The sequence below is a fragment of the Varanus komodoensis genome, unplaced genomic scaffold (genome assembly GCF_004798865.1).
Source record: "Varanus komodoensis strain SLA01 unplaced genomic scaffold, ASM479886v1 scaffold2, whole genome shotgun sequence".
Lineage (NCBI taxonomy): Eukaryota > Metazoa > Chordata > Lepidosauria > Squamata > Varanidae > Varanus > Varanus komodoensis.
The window spans coordinates 41,137,904-41,156,037 of NW_025335568.1; the positions used below are offsets into that span (position 1 = coordinate 41,137,904).

Genomic DNA, 18,134 nt, shown 5'->3' on the forward strand with positions numbered 1-18,134 from the left:
AGGTTCTACCTGGTACTATCCAATGAGTCTCAACTTTATCCTGGAATCCCAGAACAGGGCATGGAAGACCTACTGATAGACAGAGAATGAAAACACAAATGCCCTAACTAATAACTTTTAAGCAAGTTATACAAACTACCTCTTCTTTTGAAAATTCTAAAATACAGTATAGTGTAAACCAGACTTGATGTCACTCTTACAGCCACAAAACCTAGGTAAGACTAAGACAAAATGGCATTCCTGTGGTCTACTAACTTCAGGGTACATCCTTGTGTGCTTGCTCCATTTTCTTTTGTCTCATGTCTTTAGGTACAAACCAGTACTGCCTTATCTTCTAGTATCTACAGAGCATTTAGTCAACTGTGGCTGTTTGATGAGTGCTGAAGAACAACAACATGGTTGCTAAGACAATGCCAACAGTGTTTAAAAAATAATCAGCCCAACCTGAGTTTTCTTCATATGAAGTAAGAAAAATCTCCTATTGATTCATGCTTCTTATACCATTTTAGAGATACAGAGCCTCTGTTGGTGCATACAAAGGCAACGCACAGACCCCTCTCAATACACATTTTTCCCTTGACCCAGGTAGTCTCCGAGGATCATCACCGCCACCATCATCATAATCTTGGGCTCAATGGCTGCACTGAGCAATTCTAAGGAGAAAGCTGCCAGCTACTGCTGGAAACTAGCAGGGGGGAAGGATACATAGGGAGACAATTTTCCTTGTTTTGTGTGTGTGTTGTGTATATGTGTGTGTGAGTTGAGTGTGTTTCCTATACATTTGGGAGTGATGCATTTCACTGTGCCCTGTCACTTCTCTTATTTTTTGAGGGTGACCATGCTCCGGAGAAAGAGCTCTGTGGTTTTGCTCCTACTAGAATACTGGTCTCTTGGGAAACCCCTTTAAACACTGCTGTGTTCACATATGTACTTTCTCATGCTGATGTAGCATAAGGCTGACACTACGCTGCAATGGATAAAAACACAACAACTATAAAATTCAAGTACTTGCCTTAGTCATGAACTAACTGGGTAGACATGCAACTACTTCTAAAATGTACAAGTTGCTTTGTAAGTAAGTACACAAGGAACACCAAGATTTCCTCAAAAGCCAGTGGAGGCCAGCCTGAAACAATCCTCCTGTTTTCTAACTTGCTACCTTTTTTGATGAAAGAAAACCAACAGTGGGGTTCTAGTGGGATCAGCAGCAAATCTCAACAACACATTGCCCCTGTCAGATGAACATTAGTGGTAATTTGTTTTGCCATAAAACAATACAGGATTACTCCGGAGGCAAAGATTCAAGTAAGAAAATTGTGGGCATAGTATACATAATCCAAGTCAATATGATTGCCCTTCACAGAGACAGAAATACCTAACTCTGTTATGAAAACAGTTCATGAGCATGCTGGAGCAGTTGCTGGTTATTCATATTTTTTCATCTTATATGTATCATCTTAAATGGTCAAACTCTTACATCACATGGTGGTAACAAATGGCAGCAGATGTTATAGTAGTGCAGTACGGAGCATCTCAGTGGAATGCGATGGTAAGAAATTAAATGCCAACTTCCCTCTTGTCCTGTGGTTTCATCTTTATAAAGGCTTACGTGGACAGAATTTTTGAAAACCACACACTGGTTATAAATGACGCACAGATTTCTCAAAAAGTGTCCTAGTCATTCATTCATTCATTCATTTAGAACATTTTTATGCTGCCCCTATTGCAACGAAGCCTCGGGGCAACTCACAACAGAAACAAAATACATAAATAAATAACAATATAACAATAAAAATTTATTTAAAAATCCCCCGGTGCATCTCGGCTAAAAATTTAAAATCCTATAAATACAAATAATTTAACAATTAAAATAAGTTTAAAATAAAATAAAATAATAATAATAATAAATCTACTTACACTAAGTTATCATTTCCTCATTCTTCATGCTTTTCAGGTTTAGTAGCTGTATGCCACAGCACCATTTTATCAAGGTAATGTGTTTATGTAAATAAATTTTCACTCAAATGCTGTATGGAAAAGTCCACGCAGATAATAACAGCTGTTAATAAAAGGAGTTGGGTCTCATCTGCTCATGTGGCACAAAAAGATCCTGAAAGCAGCCCAGTGGCACAACTAATTGCAAGAGGGCTTGAAATCCTCCATAGCTGTAGGCGTGTTTTACCCAGCCAGCCCTTTGCCTTTGGCCCAACTTCTTTCCCTTCCAATGCTATTCTGGTTGTTCACTCTCTCCCCACCCCTCAAGTTACCAGGCAGTGTGAAGAAGGGATTCCGTTCTCGCATTTTCTTCCTTTACTTAAAACAGGGTTCTGTGATGCCACAGCAGCAGTCACACACACTACTGGACCAAACCATTGACGCATGCAGGCGGTAGAGGGAGGTGTGCCTGTCCCACTGCAACGTTTTTCTTTATGACAAAGAAGGAAAAAACAGCATTCCTTTTCTTCCCAGAACTGCTTGGTAAATTGGGAGTGGGGCAAATACTGCAGCAACTTTGGTCGCGCTCTGTTCTCCACTACGCCCACCCAGTTTATCAGGTAGGTAAGTAGGTTCCTTTCCCTGTTTTAAACACCCACATACAGTAGATGTATGGCCCACCCATGCATGCGAGTCAGCTTGGCTAAACAGGGCACTTATTGCGCATGACTTCTTTTAAAAAAAGAAAGAAAGAGGAACACTTTCCCATGCCATCCCCAATTGGTTATGACAAGCAGAAGGCAAGATGGCAGGGCAGCAAAGACAGGTGGCTTACTTGAAACTGTAGTTCCTCAAGTGGTCACCTGTGCTTTTGCACACATGGGCTCTATGCCTGCACAGGGCTTCATTAAGGAAGCTTCCAAAGCTGAAGAATTCCTGGTGTGAACTCCTCTTCCCACTGACTAGGTTACACTCATTCCCTTAGTTCTGTAGAGTCTGACTAACTGTGGTCTTGAGACCGAGAGAAGATAAAGGTGGAGTGCTGATGAAGGCCATTGATATAGAGAAAAATACAGTACAATGCAACAATGTGTCAATGTCAAATCAAATGAAAAGAAGTGGACACTACTAAAGGAAGTGAAGATGGTGGGAAGGCTGTGTGAATGCACAGAAGACAACTTGAAAAACTACAGCTGCAAGTAAGCAACCAGTCTTTCTTCTTTGTAGCCCTTGTGTGTAACACATACAGCAAATAGCAAGCTCACTTACTGGAGGAGGGTAGTGTTGTTAGCGGACACTACTAAAGGAAGAAGGTGATCATGCTTCACAAAGGTGGAGAGAGTTGACCAGTTTGCAGCTTTGTGTAAGTTACGTAATGGATTTCTCAGCCAAAAGCAGCAGATGTGGAGACTTGAATGTGCTCTGACTGGAGCAATGAAGTTGAGTCCCTCCAACTCATAAGCCAAATGCATGGCACAAACTACCTATGAAGCAAAACACTGTGAAGAGACTGGCAAACCCTGGTATTTCCCTGCATAGCAAATCAAACAGTGTAACAGACTAAGTTGTTCTGTTTGAGCCTTATAAAAAGCCAGGGCCTGATATACACTGAGGGCACACACGGCCACCTCTAATGAAGACACAGGAGATCGGAAGAATGCCAGGAGTACAATATTCTGGCTTGTGTGGAAATCAGAAACTACTTTCAGGATAAATGAGATGTCATGCACAATATCATATGAACCTTTGAAAGATAAGCTGGGGGCACCAACCCACGAGCACATAGTTCACCACCTTCCTGGAGAGAAGATATATGGTAGTGCTAGCTAAAGATTCAAACAGCTATGTAGTCAGAACCTCCAAACCCACAGAAAGATTCCAGGAGAAGACAAGCAGACAAACAGGAGGGGCAACATTTCTAATTCTATTAAAAGATTGCCTAGGAAAGGGATGAGAGAAGACTGTATAGCTGTATAGGTTGCGGGGAGGGGGAAGCAGAAACAGTGGTGAGCTGAACAAAGAGAGATGGCCCTTCTTGAACAAGAGGAGGAATATAAGCACATAACTGATGAAGCAGGCAACTGGATCCACTCCTGCAGTAGAGGCAATAGCGATCCAAAGAAAGGGGAGGTGATGGGATGGCAAGCAGATGTAGGATAGCCAAAACTGCCATTTATCAGTTGGTTCCTCTTTCTGTTGATAGCAGTTGATAGCGGTGCAGCCTATTAAGAAGCTTTGATACTGAAAGACTAGCTCTTCCCAATGCTATCACAAAATGGAACTGAAGAAGTAAGGCGGAACCTGCTGCCAGCGTGTGTGCTAGACAGTAGAGGGAGGGTTACTGCCAAAAATTCCTCAGCTTTGAAGTTTCCTGAAGATGCGCCACAGGCACAGAGCCCCTGTGTATGATGCACAGAGACCACAATGAAAATTTGCTTCCCTTCCATCCCAGTCCTTTCCTATCTGGTGGGATCATGAACAGAAAGGACTTCCTCTCCTCTTAAAAACAAAACAAATCCATCAGTTCAGGGGTACCACACAGACATTTGCAACCACCCTCATTGGACAGTATGAATAAACGTTTTTTAAAGGCTGAATCAGCTGCTTGACTTTGGCAGTGGTTTTGGGGCCTGCTGGGCTGAGGCCCCAGACTTCTGTTCAGTGGTCTGGAACAAACACTATCACTGAATCTATTCTGTGTCAAACAGTTCTGTGTTGAATCATATCAAGGATCCATCTAGTTAATCCAGTTATTTATGTACTGTGTGAAGAAGTACTTTTTTTCTGTTGTGATCCTACTCTGCAATACTGGGTTATAAGAAACAGAGAAGAATTTCTTTCTACTGTGCCCCCTTCAATTATCTTTTCTCTTAATGTCATCCTACATTTTTGGATACCTACCCTTGGGTCACATTATGTCAGTCCTTTCAGGACATCACCAAAGTCTAGTCAGAAATGTCTACAACTTTCAGCTTCTTATTTAAGAGTTTTCTTTCTATAAACCAAAGCATGTCTGGGGTAACAAAATGTCCAAAAGTGTTCATGTAAATAGCTAAATTGGGTATTTTTGTGAACCTAAACAAAGGAAACATTTAGAGATGTAGCTAACAAAAGGCAATCTTAGTCTCTTTTCCCAAAGCTAAAAACTTGCACAAACAGAATTACAATTCACTGAGGAATTTTTTTTAAAGGATGATTTAAATTTTGTAGGCCTGACTATTGTTATGCAGACTAAAGAACAGATCAAGAATTGCTATGCAGATTTTGTTATGCATAGCCTCAGAAAGGATTAATTTGTAAATTACCTGTACTTGCTGAAAGCCATTCTTCTGTTGATTTACTTCTACCAGAGAAGTAAATAAAATAAAAACTGAATAAAAACCTTTTCACATGCAGCATTTTTCTTGCCTGAGGCATGGCTGCCTGGGGTAACAAAAGGACCCCAAACACAACTAATGGTATGTTCCATTTTAACGCAGGATAAAGGACAAAAACAGCACATAAGTTAGCCTTTCCTTGTAGGGAAAACATTTGGTACATTTCTCTACTATAATGCCCTTTTTACACTGAAGTGGCCAAACTACTGACTGCTGTTTTGTCCAAATTTATCTTTTAAAAATGCTTCTTAATTTCTATCAAATCTAAAATCGTTTAAACATATTTTGTTTTAAAATCATTGGTCTATGGTTTCTTCCAGTGTTATCCCATATTTACAGTCAAAACTTTGCTGACAAAAACATACCTAGCTCCCTCTCTCATTTTTCTGATATTTTAAGGATTTTTGTAATCCTTTATGACTGTATAAACTTATCAGATGGGGCTTAATAAAGTATTCCAAACTGTGATAATTCTTTAAGTGATATTTCCCTAAAAGCACTTGGACTACATATGCATATTTTTAGAATATATTGGAACAACCTTTGGTCCGATACTGTTGTGCTTGCACAAAGGTGATAACCAAAGTGAAGATAACCATCTTCAGCAAACATCCCCAGCAACAATATCCATCAAAATATTTCTCTTATTTGTTATTTATGTATCTATGTGATATAAGTTCCCTAGCAACAATTGCTCTCTTACTTATTCATTATATATGAAGCATAGATTATAATAAACCTGCCATAATCCTATCTTTATATTTAGCCCATGCTGCATATACTGTTTTGACTCATAACTTGTCTTTTAACTCCAGTCAGTAACTGAACAAATTTGACTGCAAACCGAACTTGTGTACTAAGAATAACATTGACTGTGTGGAATTTACTAATACAAAATTCCCCACACCCAAATCCAGAGACACTTTGGGGAAATGATGTCTGTAGATACCCCAGGTAATTTCCTCTAGCAGATTAATGTATGATAAAGCCACCCTAGGTATTATGTTAAAAACCTTAAATATTGTTCAGACAACACAGAATTCATAAACCTTCAGAAATAAAAAAATATATTACTCTTACTCATTTTTCAGCACAAAACCCCACATAAAGTTGGAGGTATCAGTCATTTTAACTGCAATATTCAGACCAGGATAGTAAAATAAGAAGTCCTTTCTATCCCTCAAAACTTCATATTTAAATAGAATGTAAGCCTGGCTTTTAAGCAAACAGACATTTCCTAATTGGCAGTTGAATCCAAGAACATCTGTGCTTCTTTATCCTTTTGTGTATGGTAGATTATGTTTTGAGTGATTTTCTTCTCTTACCAACCATACCTACAGAATCTATGTATGTTTCTTCCTTTTCCTTTAAATGAGAACACCAACCTGTGCGCCACAATTTGTCACACTGCATCCATACAAGGAAGCAGCTATATTACATCACACTATTAAAGAGAAACTAGTGATGGGACTGTCAGTCACATATCCATCTCCTGTTGATGAATACAGTGGCATATGCATGCCCTGCTTTAACAGTAAAAGGAAGTGCACAGGAGAGGGGCACAAAACTTCCCCCCTTTGCTGAACATTAGCTGAGAAGAGAAAGGTTGGGAATTCTTGTTATCTCCAATCCGTGATCGGAGATAATGAAGAGACACATCTGCATGCTATTGAGCTCACAGAGCAGAGAAACAAGGGATTCCTCTGGGCGATTAGTAGGTGCTGACTGAGCATGCTTCACTCCTGTATCTCCTTCCCCATGTAGCGAAGAGAACCAGAATCAATGCTGACTGCACACTGGAAGGACACTTAAAAGTTGTTCCTGGAAGTGCGATCCAAGTCCCTTCCCTTCTCATGCCATGCACACTACCATCTGGAATAGCAGCACACATCTTCAAGAAGCTTGGTTTCATCTATCCCACAACTTCACCCATGGGAAAAAGTACAAGGCAGAGAAGCCCTCAAGGAGGACACACAAGGTAGATGATCTCCCCAGCACAGTGGTTCAGGTACAGCTGCCATCAGGGGTGTAGCTGCATCTCTGATGTCATTCATCCCATGAAGGGCTGGGGGCTGGCATCCAATGCATCACCTAAAATCCATTTCCAATCATTGCACTCAGGATTCAGTGCCCTGTCCCATGTGTTCTTTTCTACTAATCTTATCCCTCTTTTATACATGAATGGAAAGAATACATGAAAAGAAATATATAGCTACCACCAGTACATTTAGTTATCAAAGAGCATTAGAGTGGTAGAATGTGGAGTGGAAAAGTTCTGCTTCTTTCTCAACAGTTCATGATATAGTGGTACCTTGGATCACAAACGCCTCAGTTGACGACCAAATTGGGTTGCGAACAGAAATTTCAGAAAAACTTTGCCTCAGTTTGCAAACTCTACATTGGGTGATGACCACGATCGCGGCCATGTTGCCTGAACAAGTGTGATCGCCATCGTGCCCATCTTCCCCCTTAGCGTGATCGCCATCGTGCCCGTCTTCCCTGCACAAGCACAATCGCCATTCCCCCAACTTCCCTCCTCCTGAGCATGGTCACACCTGTCTTTCCTGCACGAGCGCGATCGCCATCATGCCCATCTCCCCGCCACCTGAGCATGATCGCTATCGCACAATTATCATTTGGACTCTCCCTCCAAACAATAACCTCCCCACTGCCTAGGTTAGTGTTCGCTACTGTACTTTACTTTGTTACTTTGTTTCAAATTGTTGTGATTAAAAAAGTATTTACAGAACGGATTAACCTTATTTACATTGAACCTTATGGGGAAATTTGACTTGGCTCGTGACCAATTCAGGTCATGACCAGAGTCCTAGAACGGATTAAGTTCATGAGCCGAGGAACCACTGTATGTGTAACAGCACTGAGCATCACCACTACAGCCATTCAGGATACAGATCAGGCTCTGTTAAAATATATCATTTGTAAGATACTACATCTAGGCAAATCCTTTTTTTTTTACAACCAAGTTATTAATGTTTACTCTATAAAAGCCACAATCCTTGGAGGTTTGGGGGGATCTTTAACTTATGGGAGGGAGGGAGGGAGGGAAAAGGAAAAGAAAAGACACATGTTACACATAAGCTAAACTGACTCTCACTTCTCATAGGTTTTAGGGTTAGGAAGGAGAAATGTCATCAGTTCCATATAAGGATAGTGTGTGACCTAATCATTGTTAAGAACAGCATGCAAAAGGGAAACAGTTGCATATGAAATGTCAGGCAAGGAAGAGCAGAACACAGAGGACTTAACAGACTACTAATAGGTGAGCACAGAAAATATTATGTTTGTTTTTGTTTTTCAAAAAAGTGAATTGTGGTGGGGAGTTGACAAGGAAATTAAGAACAGCTTTCATACAGCAGTAATTAACAGAAGCAAATAACAAGACTGCAGTGAATTTTTATCCCAGGAACACAGTTCAATTAACTCTTATATCAGTGGCAAAACTATTATTTATAATAACAAGATGATGAAGAAAGAAGATGGCACCAAAAAGAAATAGTATACTTCCAGTAAATATTGATTGTACAAAAAGTGAGGGGTATTAAATCCAATGTGGCTTTTTAAACAAAAAATACAATTTGGCAAAACCAACGTAAGATTCCAAAAGCCTGATTCCCCACATCTATCCCACTCCAATAGTTATACTCAAATTGTATATTACATTTTGGTGCAAGACAAGTATTCAAAGAATAAAGAATAAGTGCTTATATAATATGAAGTACTATTAAGTGGTTCTTAAAAGATTATAATTGTTATTAATTTTAAAAGAATGCATTGTAAGCATTAATATCCTTTTTGACAAATGTTTTCTTTTAAAACCATTATTTACTTATTAAATTTATACTCCCTAATAGCTGAAAGCTCTTTGGGTAGTTTACAATAACTAATAGATGTTTATTCCCCACAGCCCTCAACAATCTAAAATACCTTTACTTGTTATACTTTAGTATTGCAAAGTTTTAGCTGCTTTGAATAGTCTTCCTGCTTTCCTTTTTCTATTTAGTCCAATCCTATGCATTCTTACTCAGAACTAAGCCCCACTCAACAGAGATTACTTTCATGCAAGTGTGCACTAGACTGCAGGGTGCTTTATTGAGTATGTTTTATTTGTGTGTTTGTGTGTGTGTATCTGTGTGTCTGTGTGTTGCTGTTTCTTTGACACCAACAAGCTGATAGATACAATGCAATAAAAATTCAATAAAAATAGCAATACAAAGATCATACAAATAAAAAAAAAATTAACAGCCAAATTTAAAAGTTGCGATTTACACAAATTAAATTTAAAGACCTATTAAGCACTTGGCATAATGCCCAAATATAATATAAAACTAATTGAATGTCTTGTCATAGAGGATAGTCTTAAACTGGTACCAAAAATAAATTAAAGTTGGCATCAGGCAAACCTCAGTGGGGAGGTTGTTCCACAACTGGGGAGCTGTCACTGAGAAGGCCCTGCTCTTCTCCTCATTGTTACCAACTAAACCTCTCTTAGAGGTGGCAGTTGGAAGCAGGCTCTAGATTTGATTGTAGTGCCCAGGTAGCTTGCAGCTGGGAGAGGCGATCTATCAAGTATCGCAGTCCCAAGTCCTGTAGAGCTTTATAGGTTAAAACCATCTCCTTGGACTTGGAAGCCTATAGGCGGCCAATACAAGTGGGCGAGAATGTGTTTGGCTTTCTGGTTCCCGTTATTAATCTGGCTGCTACATACTGCAGCTGCCACTTCTGAACAGTCTTCAAGGGCAAGTCCACAACATAGAGTGCATTGTGAGAACCAAGTTTAATGTATATTAATTTAAGTGAGATCCTGTAAAATATTTTAGTGGAACAGAAAATTATTTTTGAGAGCTCATAACATAGTCTGACACATGTATTTTAAACCACACAAAGAGTCAACCTTTAAGGAAAAAATGGCATTTTATTATATTTGCTCTGAAATAAATTCCATTGTTTTCAAAGTAACTTATTTTTATTTTATTTATTTATTAAAACATTTTTATGCCGCCCCATTCGCCGAAGCCTCGGGTCGGCTTACAACAAATAAATTAAATAACATTTTAAAATATTACTTTTAATATTTAAAAGTTATTTTAAGTTTATATTTAAGTTAAATGTATATACCATGCATTTTCAGGCATTTCCCCCCCAGACAACTGCAAATCCCACCCTTTAAAAAGTGTTCTGCCACTGACATAAATAGAATATGGACTTGAAATCTTTTTGCCAGTCAGAATTTATTTCAATGAAGGAGTCCACTCATTCATGTTTGGGGTTGCATAACTTTTAACAGAGTGCTATGAGGGTAGGCCAGAAAAATCACCTCAACATACAATGAAATAGTGAGATTATTTTAAGGGATTTTCCCCTCCAAAAAACCCCACCATAGTTTCTAACCGTAGTATGAGTGTTTTAATGCACTGAAAAATGCACTGTGGTTCTTTGCCAATGCAGATCAGATTTCCACTTTTCATAAACTGTCACATTATAGGGCAAAATTACAACAACCAACTTGATATAAAATCCATACCAGCTAGTTGCACATCATCCTATCCTCCCTCACACTCCCAATAACTGAACATTATGCTGGATTCACAACTTCTGTTTATAAACCTTCTATTTTATTTACTTTCTTCTGACATTTTGACAGGCTCTGCTGTATTAACTAAATCAGCTTACAGTTTGCTTTTGAAATAGTAAAACTACAATGCATTGTCTTATTAAACAGTTTTTCTCTCTCAAACTGTTTCCGATTAGGAAAATATGTGAAAATATAACCCATTTAATGCCATATATTTTGTTAGAATACAGAATGGAGCTGAGATACTCAAGAGTTTTATACATTAAAAAATAGTAACATATTTAAAAAATCTCCTTATTTTGCAGTCACAAGCTCTGTTTTAACCCTGTGTGCACATTTCTAATGCATTTTGCAGGGTTTTTTTAAACAGGATGTCAAATCTCTAGCTAAGATTACTGGAAGTAAGAAATCATATAATAACAATACAGAAATATACAAAAGCTGGGAGGAGCAGTACTATCTAAACAAATCACTCTGGCACTCGAAACTAGAAAGCATTAGGAGTTAGTGCCAGCATGATCTCTTCCTTCCTCTTCTCGGCATCTGTTATCCCTTTTTTTCTACTTTTTTTTCCTGTAAGCTAGTTCCATTTTATTTTTACAGAACGATTTTATTATAATATTGTGAAGTGTATTCTGCTATGTGCAATGGAATTTATTTCTAGAACTGTATGCAAAGAAATGCAGTCTAAGACTATAATTATATGCATGTATATGCATAATGCATAGCACTGAATTGCATGTTGTTGTTACAGAAGAATGATCACAAATCCCATCCTAATGAATACATTCATTTGCAGAGAGCAGAAAAAGGATACATCCTTATAATCCATAAAAGTACGTAAGAAATGTTATTATGAATTGGACTATCTTGTTTATATTAACAGTGCCACAAAACTGCTGTGGCAATTTGGGTTGCCTACTATGCAACATTTTAGACTTAGCATAGTTAGGAAAATCTGGAAGCTGAAAGCCACACAGTTGTTTCTCCTTCTCTTCATGGCCAGCCCTACCATAATGTAGAATAGTTGGTAACACCCAGAGAGCCTTTACGGCTAATGGAACAAAATAAAAATCTAATAAATAAAGTAGGATACTCTGCTGAAATCTGTTTACTTCTGGAACAAATTTAAAAGCAGCAAAAACAGTAAAAATGCAGTCAGGAATGAAACTTGGCAAGAGTAAATTCTCAGCATTTAGCAGTGTATTTTACAGCTTCCCTATCACAATAAATAAATAAATAAAACTTCCCTTGACCTACCATCTTTCTTTTCATACTTCAGGCAAAAGATTTATTCTTAGTATTATCACAAGATTTATTCTTAGTATTATCATATTCTCTTCATATTCACAAAAAAATCCTGAATTCATATTCTTTCCAGTTCATGTGATGAACTGAATCAAGTGGAGGTTTCAACATGAGTATATAAGTTAGTTCTGAAAAAACAGACTGAGGGTTTTGTCCACTTGCTTCAAGTCCTAAGTTTGCTTCCTCTCATTTCAAAATTCTGATCCTTTAGAAATTGTTGTTCTGAAAGCTAAGAGTCTCCCAAAAAGTTGAAATTGAGAAAAAAGTATTTCAGACATAAATTAAGTGCTATCATTTTTAGTTTTCTAGAAGGTTTACCTATCAATCTGTTGTAAATGGAAACATGTTTCTCTGTATCAGTTATAACATATTTCCATTTCTTTTGCTATTTTTTCTAGGTCTCCTGAACTTCCTGGAGATAACAACATCAGCTATGACAACAACATCAACATCAACCATTCTGGTGTCTACAAGAAACCAGACTAACATAACCTGTGATCTATATGAACACCAAGATTCAGCACGTATCTTATTGCCTATTTTCTACAGTGTTATTTTTGTAACTGGAATACTTGGAAATGGACTTGCTCTCACCGTGATCTTTAAACACAGAAAAAAGATGAATTCAACTACAATTTACTCAATAAATCTTGTTGTATCAGACATTCTTTTTACAACTGCCTTGCCCACAAGAATCACATACTATGCACTGGGCTTTTACTGGCCATTTGGAGAAGCATTCTGCAAAATCACTGCACTCATATTTTATATCAACATTTATGCAGCTGTGAACTTTATGACGTGTCTGAGTATTGACAGATTTGTTGCTGTGGTCCACCCTTTACGTACCAATATCAGAAGAAAGAAAAGTGCCACGTACATTATTTGCTTTGTGTGGTTTCTTGTACTGGTCCAAACTCTTCCATTACTTTCACTACCTATGTCACAGAAGGTGGGAACAAGAATTACATGCATGGAATATCCAAATTTTGAAAAAATCAATAATCTCCCTTGGATACTTCTTGGTGCCTGCTTACTTGGATATGTAATACCACTTGGAATTATATTAGTCTGTTACTCTAAAATTAGTTACAAACTTTGTCAAACTGCAAAAGAGAACCGTTTAGCTGAAAAATCAGGAACAAACAAAAAGGCAATTAATATAATTATTTTTATCATTATTGTCTTCATCGTCTGTCTCACGCCATATCACCTTGCCATTATTGTATATATGATTAAGAAGCTTGTGTTCGTCTATATTCCGTGCACTTCTCAACAAATCTTTCAGAAGACCCTTCATTACACTGTGTTCCTGATGAATTTAAACTGCTGTTTTGATCCTTTCATCTATTTCTTTGCATGCAGAGGATACAAGAGAACAATACTGAAAATACTGAGACGCCAAGGAAGCATTTCACTATCAAGTGCAGTCAAAACAGCTCCTGAAGAAAGCTCCCGTGATAATATGGACCAAAAGCTGTCTCCTGTTTCACTGTATGAAAATGTAAATAGGAGATCAGAAATTAACATTTGAAAACATGATTGATTTCTAAAAATTGACTCATGATTTCAGAAAAATTTGGGAACAGCAAAATCCATGAACCAATAATTTAAAAAAAATTAAAGCCAGTAATTTGAATCTGCGAGGAGTAGGGGATGGATACATGCCACAGCAGCAGTAAAAAATGACTAACATTTTCTTTTCTTCATACTTTGGTTTCATATCATGTGTTTTTCCAAAATGTTTTCATCACAGATCATAGTATGTCTTGTCTATTTCCATTTCTGCATCTTAGTAACCCAAGCAAGAGTGTAGAGTCACTTTCTGAACTAGTTTTCCAGCAAAAAAGCAAGAAACTAAAATTAAATTTAATGTCCAGTTCATATATCCTTTACTCCCACAACTGACTCAATAGTGATAGATGGGTAAAAAACTAAATCTGGAATGGAACATTTAATAATAATTGCTTTTTCATAGATAATGCATGATATAAATTACTAAATAATTAGGCAAAGTTGTGTGTTCCAGGAGAAAATATGCAGACCATAATACCTCATTTTAAACATATTAGGGAATGATGATTGAGTCCAAAAGCCACTTGTATCACACTGGCCCTAAAGTTCACTCAGTCTATTCCACTGTCATTCAAGAATTGCAAATGTTTTTTTAGTACACTTTACTAATAGCCCTTGGCCAATGCAGCTCAAGGATGATTCACATTGGGCCCACCAACACCAACCACTGCCAGCCCTATCTTCTGTCTTATACAATATGATCACACACTAGTCTAAGAAGGGGGGATTTCATCTAAGCTACCCATATGACTTCTCAACAAACAAAGAGCTCATGCAAGAATATGTTCTATACATATCCAATAATATATTTTATGCTGACACAGTGTTAAGTATAAGACTGCAACAAGTAACTCCTAGATAGGAGGGAATCAATAGCAGAATATAGCTAGAAAGGGTATTCCTTTCTGTTTGATCACTGATTTAAACGAAAAGCATTCTCATCTTTCACTTTCCAAAAGAATCCAAATGAGCAGGATAAAATGATGTAACATACAAAATGGAGAAACAATTCTGATTATTGCCAATCTTTAATAATTTCTGCATCCAGAAGCTCTTTGTTACATATTGTTTTGTTTGCCATTGATTTGTTCCTTTTCATCCTTTCCTAAGATGCTTGTATGTTTCTTCTCTCCACATGCTTTCTTATCAGAATTAAGGAATTGCTACTTGGAACAGGATGGCTTGGATTTTTAAAAATTTTAAGTACATATAGTTGTGTTTTGGCAACCAAAACCAAAATAACCTTGTAGGATTTAGGAAAACCTGAGCTGTAGAAAGTTAACCAATACACAAAGGCAAAAAGAAAGTTTGCCTGATGAATGATATGTGTAAAATCTGATTTTAAAAACAAGAAAAAGGAAAAAAGCAGGGCAATAGCTAATCACTATTAGTTAAGATTTGTCCATAATATGAGATGAGAGTTATTGTGACAAGGAGTAAAACCCGGTTTTAAGAAGGCGTTAACTTGTAAATTTCTTAGCTGGAAAGAAGCCTAGAAGCAGAAACAATGATTGGCACATGAGTCTGGATGGTACAAGCTATCTGTGGTATTTTGTTCTGGAGATAATTCAAGTGAAAATTAGCTTGTATGTTTCATTATGGGAGTTTTTGTACTTCCTGATGTTATAAATAGTGGTGAACTGGTGCTAAAAGGCAGTTGTTCTATAATAAACAAGGAACACAAGGCAGCTGCTTATGCAGGTGTGGAATGTTGGCAGTGAGTTCTGAAGGGGAATTCAACAGACCCACAATAATCAAGAATCTTCTTTGCCTCACATTTGGTAATTTTGCCCATTGGACAACAAAATTTCTTCTCCTATTAATGTCAAAAAGATTATGACCTGGTTTTCTTATAAGTTTGTGGTACTGCAGCATGTAAAGAGACAGGGTTATTCAACTGTTCTTACCTGCTGCCTCTGTAGTTTCATGAAACAACCAATCACTAATCCACAATTCTGTAGATATATATAACACGTAGTTTATACAATCCACAGTTCAAAATCCAACAACAAACCATGGACTTTCTTAATGGGTTGTTTGTGCCTAACAACCCATAGTTAACTGATGCCACACTAACATACCTGGCAATAAGCCACAATAGTTGGTTGTTGTGAAAACTATCTATGATGAACCCAACAGATAATCATGGGTTGCTGGATCCCTTCTTCCCCCACTTTCCCATTGGTCCTTTCCAGGGACACTGCAGGAGGAACCGGGACAACCTTCCCCATCATGAATATGTGGAACCAGCTAAAGAGCCTCAAAGCAAAAGTAGCAAATTACCCTTACTGCTCTCACAATGGGATTGTCAGGCAACCACTAGTGCCCCTTGCCTCCAAACTGTCCAGATGGCATTTGAGGTCTGCTGGTACTGACTTCCTCCTGCCCCTCCAACTTCATGAGAACTTTTGAGCTCATTGCAGCTTTTTTCCCTTTTAAATGTCATTTTTTCCTAAGGATGGCAAAAGCCAGCTCGATAGAGGTGTTGGGGAAACAATGGCTTGGCTAGGGGACAAGGAACTTGCACTTAGCTCTTTTCTACTACAATAACTAAGTTTTCACATCTTGTATGGGGGAGTGTTTCACAAAATTATTTATAAGAATTATTAAAAATGTTAGTTCCTGGTTTTCTGAGGAAACATTCCTGCTACAGTACTAGAAGTGCTTAAAAGCACAGAGCACAGTTTGCACTGATCATGGGAGAAATTGCATTAAAATTAGGTGATGCAAACATAAGTTACATTTCAAGATACATTTCATTACAAGATTTATCATACTTTCAGATACTGCTATTACTATCCAGCAAAAACCTTTCTATTACCTATAAATAGGGAATACAATGTTTTGTCTTATGGCTTGAGCCTCAGTCATCTGCTTGTCATTGATTCTCTTGCTAATCCTGGAAAACATTTAGACATTTAAAGAAAAATGTCTTGCTAGCAAGCATGGGATGTCTGGAAAATTCTCGTGTTTCACACCCATGTCTCATGATTCCCCCCAAACTTCATTGTGGCTGAAAAAGGGGAAGGAAATTTAGTGATTAAGCCTCACAGGAGGCAAAGAGATGATGGTCTGAAAAAGCAGACTGGCACATTCTTTCAGAAAAGATCAGCACTATTCCCATCTCTGATCGGTTAGCCAAATGCTACAGAGAAGCTAGCAATTAATAATTATTATTATAGTTATCATTACCTAAAAGTTTTAATTTCAGTTGACAGGTTAAATCTGGATATGTTTGCATATGAAAAGAACAAGTGTTCTAAAGAAGAAAGTATGCTTTGTTTTTACACGCGGGAGAAATGGTCTTTGAAGAAGCATGCTTCCTTCTATTTTACACAAGAAATGCCTTTTCTAAAAAAAAAAAAAACTCCTTCCTAATTAATTTAAAGCTGGGATAGCCACAGTTTTTGCATTAGTGGATGCATTTAGAATGTTAACAGAATGCCATAGACATGTTGCTAAATTGACTGCCATGGAGGGGCATGACCAGTTACAAAACACTCATTCCCAGAAGGCAAACTGGTGTGACTAAAAGAAAAGTGACTTGTCCAAGAACCTAAGTACAAGAGAGACGTATCTAAGAAGTAAAATATGCCACCTTTGTTTTGAACCAAAATAAAGATGGTGCCAAAGGGCAGTACCTCACTTTGCAGCATGCCAACCTCTCAGTTAAAAACAAACAGAACAAAATGAATTAAAAAACAGGAGGAGCAGGGAGCCTGATAAGTACCAGGAGATATGTGTGAGGGCACAATGGAAACACCAGAATTACAGGCATCTTTTTAGTAGATCATAGTGTATTTAAATCACTTAATATAAACTTTTAAAACAACTCAACCTTGCAGCCCTAGTCATTACTGACCATCCCTGAGATTATGTTCCCCACTGCAGACTGTAATTTTAACTATCCCAATGAATTTAGGGTATCTTGAATAAGGAACCGAAACTCAAAATAGCGTGAAGAACAAACAGACTCTGCCCTCTCATGCTCTATTTACAAAGCTGTAGCTATAATAGCTGTAATCACCAAAGCCAATCCTAGTGCCACCTGCAAAATAGCTAATTGTGTACAGGAGGTTTAGATCCTGCCATACTGCAAGATACATGTTTCCACTGACAAAGGCAGATGTAATGGCAGGATTCCACATAGATCCCTTACACTGCATTCTGTAAGAACTTCTAATTTTTTAATATCTTTCAGTGCACTCCTGAAGCAGATACTTCTTCTGTGCACTCACCTTGGACAAGATGTAGTAGTGTTCTACATAGCTTGTGGGATCAGCACTAAAGCAATTTATATAAGTGAGTAGTTAGTACTGTGCAATAATTTCAAATATCTATCTAAT

General features: G+C 37.7%; 2 protein-coding genes across 4 annotated transcripts in view; one reads left to right on the forward strand and one right to left on the reverse strand.

The window, feature by feature from the left end:
• UBAC2 (UBA domain containing 2) overlaps positions 1-18,134 on the reverse strand; it is a 135,147-nt gene that overhangs the window by 70,920 nt on the left and 46,093 nt on the right. The window lies entirely within an intron of this gene.
• On the forward strand, positions 8,546-15,476 carry GPR183 (G protein-coupled receptor 183). 2 transcript variants are annotated; one of them, XM_044428568.1, is made up of 3 exons: positions 8,573-8,592; positions 11,660-11,741; positions 12,612-15,476. In XM_044428568.1, the coding sequence occupies exon 3, from the start codon at positions 12,647-12,649 to the stop codon at positions 13,745-13,747; it is 1,101 nt and encodes a 366-aa protein (XP_044284503.1). In that variant the 5' UTR covers positions 8,573-8,592; positions 11,660-11,741; positions 12,612-12,646; the 3' UTR covers positions 13,748-15,476. The 2 variants fall into 2 exon arrangements, with proteins under 2 accessions (XP_044284502.1, XP_044284503.1); XM_044428567.1 differs by lacking the exon at positions 11,660-11,741 and having other exon boundaries at positions 8,546-8,592.